A 19,732-nucleotide genomic window follows, 5' to 3' on the forward strand; every position below is an offset into this window, starting at 1 on the left:
CAGGCAGATTCAGTGCTTTACTGGCACAGATAGTTTTAGCTGACTTACTGAAACAAATGGCCGAAAATGCAATCTAAAGACATTAAATAATCAGCAATTATATCAAAAGCCTTTTAAGATCACACATTTTGCAAAGTTACCAAAGTTTTCTGCAAAGTGGTACAAAAGCATATTTTTATAGCAAGCCAGTTCATTGATCCAAATTATGTGACATTTAGGTGAAAAGCTGTAAAGAAAAAAAAAAAACAGCTTACAGAATAGTTTATGTTTTAAACTAAAATTATCAATATTTATATTTCAATAAATAGTCAATATTTTGATGTTGTTTTTATTAAAACATGTCCCTCTCATTGACAAGAAGCAAATGCATTTTACTCAGTGAACACAAACCCAAGTGTTGTCACAGAGAAAGACAGAAAGGCCAGAGACAGAAAGAGATAGAAAAAACATGGTGTTAGGCAGCAGGGTGCACAGGGAAGCCATTGACCTGTTTCTCATTGCAGTACTTTCTGGGGAAAGGGGGCAGAGCGTAGTAGTGGCAGATGGAGCCAGAAAGGTTGTCCATTAGGCTGAGCTCTCCTTCCAGTGATCCCTGGATCACCAGGGATACCGAGTCAAACATAGGCCTCCTCTACAGACCCAGCCATTTGCAGACAGAGAAAAACAAAACAGAAAAAGAAAGAAAAAGAGAGTAGACAGAGACACAGACACAGGCAGAGGAAAGGAGAGGTAGTGTGAAAGCAACAGTGCACAGACAGTAGAAGCAAGGAAAAGAGAGAAGTTCTTAGACAACAGTTTAAGAGGCCATATAGAGGTTAGAGATCCAAGATAGCAGAATACAGTCATTTTAACCTTTTATATTAACGAATAAAGGTCACCTACATTTCCTTACTTTACAGTGTGATTCATTTACAGATTTTAGTACAGAGAAATGATTACATATGCACAAACTGTCAATTTAAGACTTGTATTCAAGTCTTTTCCTTAAATTTAAGTCTCACATTTACAATAACAAAGCACAAATATGGAACACAAATAATGTACCACCGTAAAATATACATTGGTAATGTGCAAAACTATCCATATTTTTTACAGAATAGTAACCAGAATAGTAATTTCACTGGCATTAGAAAACATACTGCACTTATTCTACATTTGTAACATTTGATTATGTCAGTAAAATATGTCTATTGCCAGGGTGTGTGCATGTGTGTGTGTGTGTGTGTGTGTGTGTGTGTGTGTGTGTGTGTGTGTGTGTGTGTGTGTGTGTGTGTATGCGAGGCCTGACACTATGATTTTGCATGGGTGTGCAGAAACAGCAGCAATTCGAGTGGCATTATTCACACACTCGCTGTGTATCTTATGTACATCAGGATGATGAACAGTGACTTCCACAAGATGGCACATCAGAGGCAAAACATCCCAGTCCATCTGGTTACCAGTTAAAACTGTACCATTTATTTTATGCTCTTATGCACTGCAATATTAAACATACTAACAAGCTCTGTCTCTCAATGGATTTCTGCAGTCTTCATGACTGCTGATAGGCTTCCATCTCAAACATTTAACAGACATCTGAATCTACATTTAAAAGTATTTAATATCCCAAAAATTCCAAAAGGCTGCTATGCAAAACAGACCTTCCTCTCAAATTCAAACGTTCTTTGTGATTGGAACGGCTAAGGATGTGATTTGAGACACAATAAAGGCTTGTACAACAGAGGTAGGTCTTTTTACCAGTTCAGCTTAATAGGATAGTGAAAAAGACTAACTCTGACTCCTAGTGACATTTCAGATATTAGAATCCAGAGATGAATTTCTTTTCATTTGTAAACTAAATGAATGAAACGAAACTAGAGTTTTTAACAGAATGGCACTAAATGCACAACTGAACACAACTGGAACATTTTTAGTGATTGTGTTCATCTGCATGTGTGTGAGTAAGGGATGCATAAACGTTAGAGAAACTATTGTAAATCTGAAGGTAGATTGATATGCAGTATTTGTATGAATTATGTAAAAGTTTGTTAAATTGTAATTTGTAAGATTATGAATTATGAATTTTTTAAAACAAGATAAAGTTGTTTTTCTGTCTGTGCCAACTAATATTCATAGGTTAGTAACAAATAATAACTATAATATATTATAAACTATATAAATACATATTAACACTAATCAAGAATATGAGTATAAGAATACGTGAGTATAAGCATGTTGACTTATACATATGTAATTAATGTCCTGATGGTTCTCAAGACCTCTTTAATCTAATGATATTTGATGTGTAACAATTAGTATGTACGAACATACTACACTAAACATACAGTAAACCCTTAATTAAAAGATACATGGTACTCAAAAAAATAAACCACTTAATAGAAAGTGAACCCTTACCTCAATTGTATCAATAATTTCAGGCAATAAAGAAAAATTGGTTCTTGTGTTCACTCCACCTGAACCGAGATATCTCTGCTTATCCTGTACTACCCAAAATGTCCACTGGGGAGCACAATAACTCCATCGAGACTACCCACGGCTTTATGCAAACCAGCTAGACCTCAGCAGGAAAGTGCTACACTGATTTAAACTAACATGAAATGAGGGATAGAAAAATGATGATATGAAGGTCACCATTTACTAAAAAAATGGCATTCTAGAAATAGCCAGGCACAACAAAAACAAGCTGATGTATCAGTGCTTTCCCATGGCACCACAATGACCTCTGGCTGCTTTGCATTTAAAAAGGGAAGCAGCAGGGCCATTTCTAAATGACAGCACAAAACCAGGAACTGCAGCTGATCAGCAAATTAAAAAAGAGAGATAGAGAAAGAGGCAGGATACCAGCAACATGAAAGTAACTCTGAAATGATATATTAGGAGCAATTAATGATGTTGCTGTTAAAAGAAAAAAAAAAGAAAGATAAAAAAATGTCCACAAATGTCCAAAAGCACACTCCAAAATCTAGTGAATCATCTTCCCAGAAGCGTGAAGGGAATTATAAGAGCAAATAAGAACTAAACTTGAAATGTGATGCTCAAAAAGCAGAGACAGAGTGAAAGATGAACTCATTCATAGTAACATCTACTGTATTTTTGTCCATTCATGTAGATTGTCATTAACGCTACTAGGAAAGGACAATGAGTTTATGCCTCCTAAGCAGGGCTTAGCACATGGGGAGAGAGCTGCTGTCTCTTTCAACGGCTGGCAATGTGCTGTACCCCAGACAGATGATGAGAGTCAATGGTCAGCTTGCTCATTCTCTATAGCTGTCACATCTCACATGGTGCCCTGCTTGAGGCTTAGCTCAGCATTCAAAACCTAGCCAATGTTTTTCAGTATACTGGACCCTTCTCTATGTGTCATGTGATTCACAGGCTTGGGCTTGACTGGGTAATGGCCCTGTGCAAGTACGCACAGCTGCCAGCCCATACTGAGCAAGCAAAGCTCCCTTAATATCTGCCAAATTGTGTTAATGTCAGTGTCCTGCCTACAGAGTCATATAGATCCACCAACATAATATAGTGCTGGTTCCACTCACCTGTAACAGAGGCTCTATCCCTTGAGGCTGGTCCATCTTGTGTGCTGTTGAGTCTTTGCGTATGGCTGCTGATGGGCTGTCTGGGGGATAACCTCTGTCTTGTGAATCTCTGGAGATCCAGCGGGACCCTGCAGGTCCACCTATGTCTCGCAGGGCCAGAGGGGAAATGTGTCCCCCAGTCATCCCCTCATCACCCCCAACTGCCTCTAACTCCATTTCTGCCTCTAGCTCTGCCTCCTCCTTTGCCTCTTTGTTGCTCTCTTCCAGGTGCTTCATGAGAACGGCAATTACAACGTTGACTAACACAAACTGAGCCGTCAGCACAAAGGACACAAAGTAGATGGGAGACACTACTGTGTTGTAGCATGTTCCTGTGTCATGAGCACAGTCTCGCAGCGTGTCCTGAAATGTACAAACAGACACTTGTGTTTTCATGCAAACCTGGCTACACCCCCATAATTCATTTCAAGCTCAATTATGAAAACGGTTCTGTCTATACAATGTGTAAAATAGCATATCTTTTTTCTTTTGTCAAGTTTCCTTAATACATATGAGAATAAACCTAAACATTTCAGAATGCAGTGTCTATTTAAATAAAATAATTTTTACATGGCTGGAGTAGATACAGAGTACAGTGATAGTAAGGTCAATATTAAATATGTTTGTATTTGTTAGGTATAGCCAAACCATTTAAGTTTCAAAATGCCATAAAAAAGTAAAGGACTTTGTAGTGTAGATTTAATATATTCTACACATTGTCAATGACACTGTTCACACTGCAAAAAATAAAAGCAGTGCAATATATTTAGTATATAAAAAAATATAAAAGTATAAAATATTCAGCAGTGCAGACATATATCTGTACATACTATATTGCATTAAACATTTTGTGATGTTATTAAGACATTATCTTTAATTAACTATTATTCTTAATAGGTAATTTTTCATTCATGTATTAAGATTTATTTGTCTGTGAACTCACTGTTCATAAACAAATTTAAATGTTTTTTACAAGAATCAATAACTGGATAGACATCATTTACATATTTATTTATTTTTTATTTTTTAAAATCACCCACTGACTCTATATGCAATTTATCAGAACACACTAGTGAAATGGGGGAGTGGTGGCTCCAGCGGTTAAGGCGCTGGGTTGCCAATCGGAAGGTCTGGGGTTCAAGCCCCGGTATCGCCAAGCTGCCACCCTTGGGCCCTTGAGCAAGGCCCTTAACCCTCTATGCTCCGGGGGTCCCTTGCGAGGGAAACATCAAGGTCCGTAACGTCGAAGTGACGTAGGGCCGCCTTCCCGTGGGCTCACCACCTGCAGGAGGGACCGTAAGGGACGGTGCTGTGAGGATTGGGCAGCAGTCGAAGGCGGGGGCCTGCTTAGACTGCTGCCCCCGCGACCCGAAATACGGATAAGCGGGAGAAAACGAACGAACGAACGAACACTAGTGAAATAAAACTTCTTTATTGGGGATCTTCCTAAATCCAGGCCTCAGTGAGGACAACAATGACTTTTATAGCTCCCCAATTGAGGCACATAAAGAGCATGTGAAAGTGACTATGAACCCCAGCTAAAGTTCAGATGATGTGCAAAATGGTGAAATAGTCATAATAAATGTACCTTCATAATGCCGTTCCAGTTGTCCCCAGTGGACACACGAAACAGCAGGAGAAAGGCCATGCCAAAGTTATTGAACGTGGCGTAGCGCCCAAGGCCCTCACAGGGGTGCAAATCATCACATACTGTAATTCATACACATAATTCAACACGGGTCACACATATAGTTACATTCAGCCCCATGTAATAGTGAATTCTTTCCACAATAAAAAAGTTGAATCTAAAACCCTAAATGGTTCTTTGGCTTGTATCTTCAGCGAAATGTAAAGATTTTACAAACTCTTGAACGTTATTTTGTCTGCAATAGTGTACACCAGGGGTGTCAAGCTCAGGCCCGCGGGCTAAATCTGGCCCTCTGTATAATTATATTTGGCCCGCGAGATCATATCCAATGTGCATTAGAGCTGGCCCGCCAGTGTATAGTGCATACACCGCTAATACTACAAATCGCAGAATGCTTTGTTAGTGCGTTGGCACGTCAGTCGAGACCGCTGAGAAACTTTTACCTGGCGATTTTCCGACTTTAAAACCCAGAAATGCAGATTTGAACTGTTCAGTAATCCATTTGTGGTTGACGTGGAAAGCGCACCAACCAACCTCCAAATGGAGCTGACTAAACTCCAGTGGAAATACACGCTCGAGTCAAATTACGACTCTGTGTGTGCTGCACAGTTTCCATGTTTCCTCTCCGACACACTGCCCAACTCCCTGCCCAAGCGGCTCAAATGCTCTCTATGTTCAGCAGCACATATCTATGTGAGCAACTGTTCTCTTTGATGAAGATGAACAAAACATCACTCAGGAGTCTCACTGATGAACACCTTCACTTAATCCTGAGAATTTCCTCAGCTCAGGGCCTAAAGCCAGACATTGATGCACTTGCATTTAAGAAGAGATGCCAGGTATCTGGTTCAAACCAATGTGCATCAGAGTAAATCAGAGTGTAAAAACTGAGCTTGAATGAATGTTGTCTTTATGCACTTTTTCTACTCCAAGGCATGGACTGTTAATAGTTAAAAGAAAGCCTTTTTTAATTGAAGGAAATTTTGGTTGTTTTGTTGTTGGCCTGTGAAAAAAGATTTTAATTAAAAAGGAACTCGAAAGGCTACAGATAGAGAGAGACATAATAAGAAACCAACATCACTGATGTGTGTTTTATTTGAAATTTAATTTCTCACGTGTTTATAATATTAAGCTTTGGTTGTTCCAGATTCAATGTTTACGCAAAACTAAAGTTTGTTTCCATATGAAAAGGTTTAACATTACATATCTGGAGAGAAGAGAAAACATGCACAATTGCAGTCAATGTTTCAAAAAATATTGAGTTTGGGACAAAGTCACGGGCCAAACTCAATATTTATTGAAAAACTGACTACAATTGTGCATGTTTTCCTGTCTCTCCAGATATGTAATGTTGAACCTTTTCATATTTTTAACTAAGGCTCACTGTGAATTTGAGTTTCACATCTTTTCATTCATACTGTATGTACACAAAAATTGTTAAAAGGTTTTTTTTAAATATGCTTACACACTATTAGAACATTAAAACATTAGAAACAAACCAATTTAACTCAATCGTCCCAATTGACATATTCAGTGCATTTAATTAAGTGATTCAAGCAGGCCATTTAGATCTTTAATGAAATAAAAACGCAGATGGTGTGTCATGAGCACTCTATCTTAAGTGCTAGACTCTATTAATGTCTAGAGATGGGTTTATGCTTACTCAGATCACCGAACAGCTCTACTCCCAGTGCTGCAAAGATAAAGAAGAGAAGCATGAAGAGAAGACCAAGATTCCCCACCTGTAGAGAGAGAGAGAGAGAGAAAGGGGGGAGCACATAACAGAAACAGAGCCAGATCAGTGTTTCTAAAGCATAAAAGGATAGAAAGAACAGATCCAGAAATATCACCTCTTGAGAGCCAAGTAAAAAGAGAGCTATGAAGTGAGAGAAGTCTAGGCCCGTTCCCAGTGATTAGAGCTGAAAGTTCAAAAGTTTGCAAGGTCCTTTTGAATGGACTTCATAGACTAAACATATAGAGTTACCATGTACAAACACATGGACAAGATGATGTAGGTTTTAAAAGAAAAGGGTGAATAAACTTGAAAATGCGTCATTACAGGCAAAGAGTTACATATAAAAAAGAAATGTTTTCATTGATGGGCTTTTATCCAACTTTAACAAAGCACACTATTTCCATGTACAGTACATTTCAGAGAATGACATGGTTATGGATCACTGAACACTTGTATTTATGTCCCCATCTGGGCATGACGAATGTGAAACCAGTGGCTTCCAGACATGTACAGAGGGATGAACAGATCTTTAGTATGTTGGAGGTGATAAATCATCTGCAATGCTCAGTTCTAGCAAGTAAAGATCAATTTTTTCAGCATGAAGTAACCCAAACAGGAACACAGAGTACTTGCAATTATTTAAGCACATTACTCATTCAGAATTGCTAAATTATTTATTGAAATGGTAACAGTATTCCATGGTGCAGCATGTACCCATATCAAAAGGTCTTCGTCAGGGAGCCACAGAGCCCAACAGCATTAGAGGGAGCATGCTGAGCTCCTGAAGGTTTTTTCCCCCCCTTTGACTCCTGCTGTATTTATTATCTTGCCATCGGTCCATATGTAGCGTTGCTACTTCACTGGGTATGGAAATTAGGCCAGTGAAAAAAAAAAACAACAGGGTCTACAGAAACTGGGTTTGGAGAAAATGAACAAACTAAGATGGGCTCGGATGATAAACAGACAGCAGAATGGTGGTATTACCTGAGGCAGGGCCTGGATCACTGTGTCCAGCAGAGCTCGCATTCCCACAGCCATCTTCAAGAGCTTCAACACTTCAAATATATAAAAGGGTTTGATGAGGTCAGGTTTTTTATCGTGAATAAATAAGTATATTTTTGTGTAAAAAAAAGAATAGAATAATGGTAGTGAAAAGTGGTCAAAGTGAAAAGTCCTCACTTTAAAAGCTTTTTCATGGACTGCTCTGTGACGCTGAGGTGAGAGGTGAGAATATTAATGTGCTGATTGAGTTAAAGAACGGATTAGAGAGCTATAAAAAGAAGATGCCCCAGATACACGGCTTCTTTAAGCGAGCACACAGAATTTAATTTCCCTGTCATTCTGAGGTACTTAAATTGTATGTAAATAGGTAGCAGGCTTGTATTAATATTAGGGCTATGATAATGATGGTTTGTAAGTGGGTTGCAGAAGGCCAGATGCCCCTGTTGCTGCATGTGTTGAAAACGGCTGGTGCTTTAATTAAGAGAGTGTCTCTAGGAATTTGAATAAAGGGGCGGCATGCACGTGTGCACAGATTTGCACACGCACACATATACACACGCACTCACACTTTCACACACATACAAACACATACTCTTTGCATATTTGCTTGGTTGTCTGTGTTGATGGTATAATCTATAAAAAAAACCCTCCCAAAGCACATCATTCATTAGGAGCACAAAAACTGGCCAAAATAGATGAGTGCCCCAGATTCTCAGTGTGTGTGTGTGTTTGCGATTCAGACAGGCTATGTGGACTGAATTTCTCATTGCAGCCATCTGTTCTCCATTTACAGAATGTGCAACTGCTAAACAGTAGCCATACAGATGCTGAAATGCTCAAAACAGAGTAGCCGTAAAAGAACTGAGCTCTTTTCAAACAGATAAAAAATCAGCAGTGCAGCAGAATTTATTAGAAGCAATGTAGAGATGACAAAAAGACTGAGATGGGTAATCACCACGAGCAATGCGTAGCACCCTCATGATTCGTATGATGGTAGGGTTGATGGGGAGTGAAGCGTTGACCTCGATCTCCTCCAGAGTTATCCCCATAATAGACAGCAGCACGATAGCTAGATCCAACTGGTTCCACCTGCAGAACACAGGCGCCTATTATTCAGCACAATGCATCAAATGAGAATTTCAAAAAGATGATGAGAATCCAATTTTCATAATCTAATAAAGCCTTATTCAAGATTATTCAACCACAGTGTGATGTAAAACCTTTTAGCTGAACTCAGAATAACGCTTATATTTCAGCAGTTTAGAAGTATTTGTTGCATGTCAGTAAGATTCTGTGCCAAGTATAAATCTTCCTCTGAGGTCATGAATTTCAGCATTGTCACAGGTGAAGTGTTGCCTAAAGTCTGTTTTAAGACAAGCCAATTCACAAAGGCCTGTTGCCATGAAAAAGGGGTCTTATCAGTTTTTGCTCCATTTTTTTTATATATCTGATAACACAAATCCTTTCTACATTTTACTTTCGCCTGTTTACCAGACGTGCTCTGATCAAAGTGATTATTTTTTTGCAGATTTTGTGTACGGAACATCTTGCAGATATAACCTTACTAGAGAGGTTGCCATTGTTAACATTTGCCAATTGCAATAATATGTTTTCAAGATATCATTCTTAAAACACACTTACATATTACATACAGATGCAGCATGCAACTTTTTTACATGACCAACAAATTGGTTCATGAGAACAATTGAGTAACAGTGATTAAAGCGTTACAGTGCTGCTAGATGTAAAAATAACTCAATATAGGAGTCGATGCTCTTTTTTGTTCAAACAAGATATATTACGTCCATCTGAACATTTCACTGATCAGTGTCAATCAAAAAGTTTGATAATTTCTTCAGCAACTTTTAAATTCTTTATGAATTTATATAGGCTGCTGGTGCTTGGATCCATTAAACCAGTGGTCCCCAGAATTTTATGCGCCACGACCGGATTAATGTTGGACAATATTTTCACGGACCGGCCTTTAAGGTGTGGTGGATAAATACAACAAAATAAACTGATACGACCATAAAAACCGGTATTTTCTAAATCTAATAATAAACGTGAATCCACGGTGTTGTTGTTTGTTCATTGTGGGTGTATTATGTGATAGCGGCCGGAGCCCCTCTAAAAAGGTAGCGAAAGGCGGTAAGACATGTGACCAAGGTATCTTCCCATGCATCAAGAGTGAGTCATAGACAGATGTGGAGGAGAGAATCCGGTAATTTTCCAAAAATAAAACATTGTTTTAAATAATAAATAATATAATAAATAATGTAAGTTATGTATTCTTTCTGTGCAGCCCGGTAACAATTGATCCACGGACCAGTTGGGGACCAGGGTTGGGGACCACTGCATTAAACCACTGATGTGTCCGATGTCTCACAAACAGTAGTTAAATAAAGATGCAATGCATTACAACGGTAAATTTCTGAACTAAATATTCAGCATGTCACTAATACTAAATGCCACTAATTCCTTCATTCCTGGTTGCTCAAATGGAGAAAAATGTCAGTAGGTTTACAAGTACTTAATAAAATGTTAAACTCAGTAAATATGTCATTATGCAGTTATACAGCATGATCTGTAAATGTACCATGACAACTGCTGATTCGGTTAAAATCATACAGTTATTAAAGCTTCGGCTTGTGTCTGCATTGTGGTTACTGTTATTTGGTACAGTGCAATGTGACTATGTGCTTTGGAGTGATGTCTGCCTGAGCCTAATAAATACAAATATTTAGCTCATTAAATCATTAGAACTGTAGCTAAGAAAGACTATGAATCATTATACGTATTTAAGGACACATGCTTCACCCAACCTCTGTTTGAGTGCTCAACTAAAGTGTAAAGATGACAAGAACAATTTGGTTTTCTAATGAATAATTTGCTTTACATTACAATGACTTGTCTTGTACCTGTAACTAGAGGCCTATTCAAGAGGACAACCCTCTCACACACACACACACACACACACACACATACACACACACACACACACACACACACACACACACACACACACACACACACACACACACACACACAGACACACACACACACACACACACACACAGAATATGAACAAAGGTTTGTGAACAGCTGATAAGAGTAGTCCCCATTTGCAGTTTTAATAACATACCCTGTTTTAGGATGATGTTTCACTACATTGTGTAGCCACTGCAAAAGCAAAGCACAAGCAAACTTACCGGTACTCATTCAGCCACCAGGGCATTATTGCAGTCATTTACTAATGTAGGGTGAGAAGGCATTAGGTGCAGTTATCATACTAATTCAAGTAAAGTCAATTCATCCGAAAGGTGTTCAGTAGGGTTGAGGTCAGAGCTCAATAGCAAGCTACTCAAGATCTCTGCTGTAACTAATGTAAACCATATTTTCATGGAGTTTGATTTGTGCATGAGGACGTTATCATGCTGGACCTGGTTTGGGGTAGGGTTACTGTAGTTCAAATACAGGAAAGTTTAATGCTATCACATCCAATGACATCCTATACACTTGTGTGCCTCCAACTTTGTGGTAACAGTTTGGGGTAGAACCACATATGGCTGGAAAAGTCAGGTGTCCCAATACTTTTCTAGCCATATGCCCAATATATGCTTTCTTATTTACTCATATTTAAGAAATTATTTAGTTAGTTAGTAGAATAGCCTTTGTCACATATACATTAGAGCACAGTGAAATTATTTTCTTTGCATATCCCAGCTTGTTTAGAGTGATGGGTCAGCCATGATACAACATGATACAGGGATAAGGACCTTGCTAAGAAGGCCCAAGAGTGGCAGCTTGGCGGTACGGGGGCTTGAACCCCCCCATCCACTTTCCGATCAGTATCCCAGCACCATAACCACTGAGCTACCACTTTCCCTTAAACTAAGGGAACAGTTAGTTTTACAACCAGGCATCTGTTTTGCAATTACAAACACTGCCCATCCTCTGTACAATCCATTTGATAATTCTTTTTAATAGTAGGTTCATTATTCAAATAATAGAGTTATAGCTATAGAGTTTGTTAATATTTATTTTAGTGACATGTATGCCTTATTTCCATAGAAAGAACAAATTAGTTTAAATTTGACATTATATATAGGCCTACTTGATTTTGACATTAATACAGCTAATTACAGCATTTTCATTGATCTATTTAATTCACCTTTAAAACATCTAAGAAGCTATTAACATTAGTAAGATATGAATCATTTTACTGTTAGAACATTGCTTTTCCCAGGCAATCGGGGGCATTTTATGCAAAAACCCCACTCTATATCTCATACCTGTCTTTGAAGAAACGTCTGAATCCAAATGCCACGAGTTTAAAGACAGACTCCAGCACAAAGATAATAGTAAAAATGTAGTTGCAGATTTTCAATGCTTCATCGAGCACCTGGAAAACATTTAAGCATATGAGATTCTAAATGTGTTTGTTGAACAACAAAAGACAATATTCTTTCATTTCAAATCTGGGAGAATTTTTTTAGCTAGTGAAATCATTTATTTTTAGTAACACTTTATGATATGTTGCAATAACTATCACTAAGACAAAATGTGTGTAGAAGAAAAAGTCTGTTCTAGGCTCTGTAATCAGCAACGTAAAATGTAATGTATTAATCAATCACAAAAACATTTCTGTGCTGTTAGCAGCAACAACCTACTCTACAAAAACTGCCTAAGAAAATGAAGAGTACTAAAAAGTCCAGGGAGAATTCAAAGGCTTGTAATCTGATGCTAGCCTGCTTTGCTTTTATTATAATGTACAAGACATAAGACTGCAATAAGAGGAAGCCTTTGTTTGTAGAACTTTTATCTGCTCTGCTCAAACTCACTTTCTAGCAAATATGTACACTTTTGTGGAAAATTTTGCACCCATACTGGCGCTTTCTCGTAGAAAAAGGTTCTACTCAGATGTGTGGATGAAGCGAGTGTTCCTTAAGAAAGAACATCTATTCCGGTTAGATTTGAAAGTAATTACTTAAATCACCTCATTACTTAAGACTATATTAAAAATAAAGTTAAAAGTTCCTGAAATATCACTTATTGTATGCATAATGTATTTTATATGCATAATTGATGCATTTTTGTCCATTTTCACGAACGTGCTAATAGACACACCAGTCAGAGACAAGATCACTTGCCTGGCACTAAAAGCAGGAAATGCTCCATAACAACTGTACCAGCGCACCACACACTAATTATACCCCAAACAAAAATGAACTATTCTGTTCCCCTTCCCACAGTATACTGCTAACAAAAACAGCCATCTATTTATATCTGCTGGTCAGCATGGATGAACTCTGGAAGAATTACCAACAGGGTCAGAGTCTGGGAAACCCTCTGGCATTGATGAGCACTAACAGGAGGAGGTAAATACCAGCAGGCTTGGTAAAACTCCCTGACAAATGCTGCAGCTTTGCCACTGTATTAGTGGCTCAGTCATCTGGATAACCAGTAACCCACCATTTAGTTTCTACTTAAGTGCAATAACTATGAACGATAAGCTCGTGAATGTCAAAGAACTTTCTCTGCTGATGTATAATTACAAGCAGCTTAAAGCTTGGTTTTGCCAGTTTTCTCACATTTTATAATCCTTTCATCATCACTGTTCATTTCTTAAAAAAGGTGTAAAATTAGGATTTATATATTGACAAAGGTTTGTGGACACCTTATAATAAGTTCTGTACTGTATGTTCCATTTAACATTTGGCAAAATTATGATCAAAAATGAAATCTCTCTGACACTACAAGGTTGGTCTATTTAAATATTCTTGAATTTAAATGAGCAAAATGTTATTTTAGAAATTAAGGAAAAAGCACCTAAGCATAATACAATTTAAAATGGAAAGCTAATTTGCAACAAAACTTTGAAAAAAAAATTTTGATTAACACATAAATTTAATATTAATAAAGAGGACAGAACAGTATTGTATTGGTTCCCCCAATTAAATGGATATCAACAATTATGAAAAAAAATAGATTTTTCAAATAATCTTTACTCCATGGGCCTACCTTGGGCTGCTGGTAGTGCTCCATGGACATAGTGATGACGTTGAGGCCAATGACGATGGTGATGAAAAGGTCCAGGTAGTGGCTAGTGCACATCTTGTGAATAAGCCGACGAGTGGGAGAGTAGTCCGAGTAATAAGGCTTACATTGAGCCTCTGTGATGAAGAACCATCGGGGAGCAAGCATGAGAAAAGGTTACTAACAGAGGTACTTGTGAAGAAGACACACATACCCATGAGAAAGAGGAAGAAGAAAAAGAGTAAAAAGGAGAAGCTCACAGAGCAAAGAAAGAAACAGAAGAAAACGTCCTTCAACAATCCTCAGGATCAGAGTCCAGGACAGCAGAGTGGTCCATATGAACATGAATACTCAAACCCTAACCCTCTACCATGTTAAGAACATGTACACCTTTTCAGAACCCAACTATTTAAATAGGCTTTCCAGAGATGTATCCGCTTCTTTAATCTGGAAGGTTTTGTGTGACCAAATTCTTTCATTAAAATCCTATATGATTCTACATGAACGAGGCTCTGCATTTTTGGACATTTAAGGTGAGGATGGCATGGGACAAACCAGGACAGAAAGGCATGGAGGGTTCGCAGAGCAGCAGGGGTCATGGGGCTGATTACCCCAGTTCACAGGCAGGGCTCCTGGAAGCAGCTGTGCTCCCGGTTCTCTTGTCAGCCTACTATGCAGACTATCCCTAAAGCCCTAGCACCATGTGCCCACTTGCAAGAACAGGTGCTTTTTTTTAAATAGTGCCACATCAACGATATTCGCTTAGTTGTATGAGCTGCTCCCTGCTGTATTTAGTGTTTTTTGAGTGAGGGTAATTTGGAGCAAATTTAGTTTGAGGAGATAATGGTCCTTGCAGGGAAAGTCATCCACATTGCACGCAAAGACAAACACTTTTTATATACGCATACATCAATGTCTGGGGATTAATGTTCCATGCGGATTTATCAGTATGACAGAGGGTCCTGCTGTGATTCCCTGAACCGAAGCCACCTCTACTACTTCTGCATGAGAGCTAACTTGCAGCTGAGTACAGACAAAAGGAAAAAGCCTCTATGTGTCAGTGTCTTTTGGTGTTTTGCCTTAAGAGCTTAATATGTCTGAATTTTGCATGCATTTAAGGATTGCACAAACCATAAGAGCTTGGAACAGGATACCAGCTAGAAAATCCGATGTGCATAATTAACACAGGGTTACAATATGCACTCTGGCCTATACTCTACCTAACTGGACCCATGTTTCTTGTGCTATCAAATGTGCAGACTTTAAAATTTAAATTTAGTATTCCAAACTAAATGGTACAGCATGGGCAAAACTTTTACCTTCCTTTTTTATAGAATGGAACAGACCTCACAAACATATACATGCCTTTGTGATCACTGCACTTTAAAATCCAGAGAGACAAACAAAGCAGGGCAGACTGCTCCAATTCTAGGGTACTCGATTACTGAGACAGTACAGAAGCAGGGCACAGCGTCTCTGAGCGGGGATGATTAGCTGCTTACAGGTTGCACCTGGCTGCTTCTGAACAGGTCGGCTCCCATATGACCTCACTGTTGCTCTGCCTTACTCTTTTCATTCTTGATGAGGTGCTCTTCCTCTCTTATTTCATTTCTGGCACAACATGCACACATAAATCTTCACAAACGCTCTCTCATATAGAGGCGTCACTGGTAAAGAGCTGAGAAAGAGATTTCACTACAATCAAAAGTACTTTTGGCTAATGAGTACTGCACCAAGAACATACGATTCTTATGTACTGGCATGCCATATTAAATAGCCATTTTGTGGCTTGCCAAAAAGGACAAAAGAATAGAAACATAGGTGAGAAGAGCCAAATTAGCCTCTAAAAGCCCAACCACTCACTTCGACTCCCTGGAGAGGGTGAGAAACTTGGCATGCCACATATGGAAAATGGATTAAATTTGTGTTTTTTTGGCAGAGATGCCACTCTGATGTCAGCCTATTGAAATGCTTCAAAGCAAATGGCCATATAAATATTTGCCAAGTCAGCTTTAAGGAGATTTAAACTAAAAAAGGGAAATGGTCTGAAACTATTTTTAACCACTGCGAGAGAAGGAATCAGTGGTATGGACAACAGCTCTCTATTTTTGTCTAATGATACCATGACTGTGATCTAATGGGCATTTTTCTTTTTTTTTGCTTATATAAAAGTTTTATTCCATTCACATACATTTTCTTTTTTATAAAAAAACAATGTCTTACACTCAAGCATGAGTTACAAAACTTTGGTCATTCATTAGGTCATTTAGTGCAATACCCATAAAGCCTATAGCGAAGAGCTTTGATTCAGTTTGATGCCTCTGGTGTATTCAGTGCATTTAGAGAACACTGACCCTATTTAAACCCAGGGCTTTGGACCTCTTTGGGATCAGTGTAAAAAGCAAGCTGTGTTGCCAGACTAATAAATTGTACTTCCAGTGGAAAAAATTAACACTGATGTTGTTTTAGTTTATGAGAGAAAAAATAGGCACATTTCCAACATTCTTTTCAAAATGAAAATCAGGCCACTGTACACAGAAGCAATGCATCCATAGAGATGCTGAACATCAACTCCAACCTCAAGAGCTTGGACATTTGGGAAATACAGACACGACAGTGTGATGCGTTGTCATAATTTATACCTACCAGACAATAATAAAAAAAGACAAGTAATCGGGTTATAGTAATAGATGCATAAATGATGGTTTTTACGGGTAGCACAAAGTAGAATTAGATTTAGAGTACACTCAAAGTACTTTTATTAATGTGATGACCACGCCCACTAAAACCCTGCTTATATATGTGGTTCACATGGATTTATAATGTTCTATTAAAGGTTATGAATTCAAAATAGCAAATATGATATTGTTTAGAATCGTACATATTTAAACGTTTAGAGAATAATCTAAAATCGATTTGCTCATTGATTTTTTTTTTTTTATTATTTGGCTTCTTTACCTAGTTCTAGTCTTTATGTAAATGTAATTTATGGTTTACTCTTCCATTTATAATATAAATGCTGTATGTATAATATATTGTCATGGCCATAAATTATTGTTAGAATTCTGTGGATTTTCATGTTTTCTGTATTTAGATTTCTTTCTTTCTTTCTTTCTTTCTTTCTTTCTTTCTTTCTTTCTTTCTTTCTTTCTTTCTTTCTTTCTTTCTTTCTTTCTTTCTTTCTTTCTTTCTTCCTTTCTTTCTTTCTTTCTTTCTTTTTTTTGTTTTTTTTGTTTAAATTAATGCCATTTTGCAAATTTTCTTATCCAGAGCGCTTTGTACTTTAACAATAATTACATTCAGGAATCTGGTTTAGTGTTAATGTAATACTTCTGGAAGAGGTCGGTCTTTAGGTGTTGTTTGAAGACTGCTAGTGACTCAGCTGTGCAGATGGTGGACCTTTTGTGTGTTTGTGCATGTGCCAAGATTTAGACCAGTATCTGCATAGAAGCAACTAAAAGTAAAAAAAAAGTTTTCAGTTTAAATCCAGTTAAACTTAACGAGGGTAGAATTTATTAGGGTGAATTACAGTTGCCAATTCAATGTGACATTTGTTATCTTATCATCTATTTTTTTCTTGTGTATTCAATATTTATTATCTAAATATAGCAAAATGATGCAGAGTTTTCATGGGCAGGGAACCACAGCTTCTTGTAGTTGATAAAACTGTGTGTGTGTGTGTGTGTGTGTGTGTGTGTGTGTGTGTGTGTGTGTGTGTGTGTGTGTGTGTGTATGTGTGTGTGTGTGTGTGTGTGTGCGCGTGTGTGCGTGCGTGTGTGTGTGCGTGCGTGTGTGTGTGTGCGTTGAAGAGTTTGCTTAGTGCACTTAAAAGTTCAAGTGAGGTGAAATGCATGAGGAATGAGGAGACTGAATAACTCTATGGACGCAAGAAAAACATATCAGCCTGGATGTCTATAATAAATAAAAATAAATGAATAAATTTGTGGAATGGCCATATAACTTAATGATACATCCAGATGATTTTTGCAATATTTCAAGTTATTTCGCAGAATGAGTAAGCGTCTGTTGGTCACTGGTTCAGTGTGATAAGAGGCATTCTTGCTGAGAGTGTGTGAATTCCTTTATGTTATTGTATTACACAATACACCAGCACACACTGAGTCAGAAGCCAGCTGTTAAAAAAATGGCCAAATTAACTTAATTATCAAACGTTTCGGCTGGATGTCCCAAATTCTGCCCTTTTAAATCAGATAAATAAGAGAAAGAAGAGATAGGAGGATAGTGCAGCAAATAAAGGAGTCCAGACAAAGCAATATTAAAAAAAAGAAATCCCATGCCATATCAATGACAGTAATGACACAACAAAATACAATAGAAATGAAGACAGAATCAAACACATTTACACACAGAAACATATAAATATCATGCTGCTAGACATGGCAGACAAACCACACTTTCTTTCTGAGTCTGACTTGAGTGAGATGGCCGTTTAGGATGAAGGATGTATGGTGAAACAAACACAGGGAGTGGAGGATGGGATGCAAATTAAAAGTGATGATCTGCACAGAGCAGTGACCGTCTATACCATTTCACACAATCGTTATACTTGTTTAATCCATAAGAACCGTAACACATGCCTAGCCTTGACATACACTCCTCACTAATAACTGTATACAGTACTTACTGGGCTGTACTGTTCTTAATAAAGAACATGCCTCATAAAAAATATTGAACAATAAGCTGGTAGGTTTGGGGGTTAATCAAGCAACACAACAGATTTTTTTTACTGGTAATAATATGTGGAAATAAAAGTTCCAGAAAAGATAACCTTACTGCATAAACATGTATCAGATAACAGACTGCAAAACACATCTCTAACAGTTCACTTGTAGCTACAGCCATCAATCACTAAGTCATGAAGCATCCAAGAAGAATGATTTCTGTCTTGTCCCAAGAAAAAATCTACTGCTCTGAATCAAGCATGTACTAAAACTGTCATAGACTACAAACTCGTTTTCTCACTGGACTGTCTCGTTCATTCTTTAGTAAGTTGTATAGTCATCTGGGTCTTGGTACACGTCTCTGACTCCTCTGAGCTCTCGCTTAAAGCTGAAAGAGTGCAATAACTAGTCACACACATTAGTCCAGTGGTGTATAATAAGACTGTAATAATGTAGATGCTAGAAACAGATAATAGTCTGAAGAGCAATAATAATTTTTGTTTATCTTTACTTAAATTTCCAAAAGCATATGGCTACTTTTACCTTGTCTCTAAATCATTTATTATTGGCTGCAATATAGTCTCATTCCTGTAATAAAAAAAAAATAATAATAATAAAATAAAAATATATATATATTGTTGAACTTAATGCCTGAGTGCAATAAATGATAGGTAAAGAAATGAATAAACTAAAGTAAAACAGTTCTTAATTGGTTCTAAATATATTTAATGCAGAATGGACACAACAGATGTATATAAACTCGAATATCTGTCTTTCTGTTTCTAAAATAACTGTGGCATTAGTTATTTACAGCTCAGAATACTGTTCTTGGATATAACTTTTATTTATCCCATGTAGCAGAACTACTGCTGAGAATGAAGAATTGCAGATGGGTGCAAGTAAGAAGTAATAACAAATAAAAAATATTTAACAGACTGTATTAGGCCTGGCAGCATATCTGCATTTTATTGTATGCTGTGTCAAAGACTAAGTATTCCATAAGACCAGTATTTTTTTGATAATTAAAAAAAAAAAAAAAGAAAGAAAAAGA

General features: G+C 37.6%; 1 protein-coding gene across 19 annotated transcripts in view; it reads right to left on the reverse strand.

Moving 5' to 3' along the window:
* The window catches only part of cacna1g (calcium channel, voltage-dependent, T type, alpha 1G subunit), a 179,927-nt gene that overhangs the window by 8,140 nt on the left and 152,055 nt on the right, over positions 1-19,732 (reverse strand). For 12 of the 19 annotated variants that reach the window (XM_083556186.1, XM_083556200.1, XM_083556199.1 and 9 more), the window contains 8 exons: positions 13,985-14,136; positions 12,256-12,365; positions 8,919-9,052; positions 7,946-8,016; positions 6,890-6,968; positions 5,167-5,288; positions 3,540-3,941; positions 488-631 (listed from right to left, as the gene is read on the reverse strand). In XM_083556186.1, the coding sequence (XP_083412312.1) occupies positions 488-631; positions 3,540-3,941; positions 5,167-5,288; positions 6,890-6,968; positions 7,946-8,016; positions 8,919-9,052; positions 12,256-12,365; positions 13,985-14,136 (1,214 nt within the window). The remainder of the gene's footprint in view (positions 1-487; positions 632-3,539; positions 3,942-5,166; positions 5,289-6,889; positions 6,969-7,945; positions 8,017-8,918; positions 9,053-12,255; positions 12,366-13,984; positions 14,137-19,732) is intronic. The other 7 variants (XM_083556190.1, XM_083556191.1, XM_083556189.1 and 4 more) reach the window with 1 other exon arrangement.

The sequence above is a fragment of the Silurus aristotelis genome, assembly GCF_946808225.1.
Source record: "Silurus aristotelis genome assembly, chromosome: 12".
NCBI lineage: Eukaryota > Metazoa > Chordata > Actinopteri > Siluriformes > Siluridae > Silurus > Silurus aristotelis.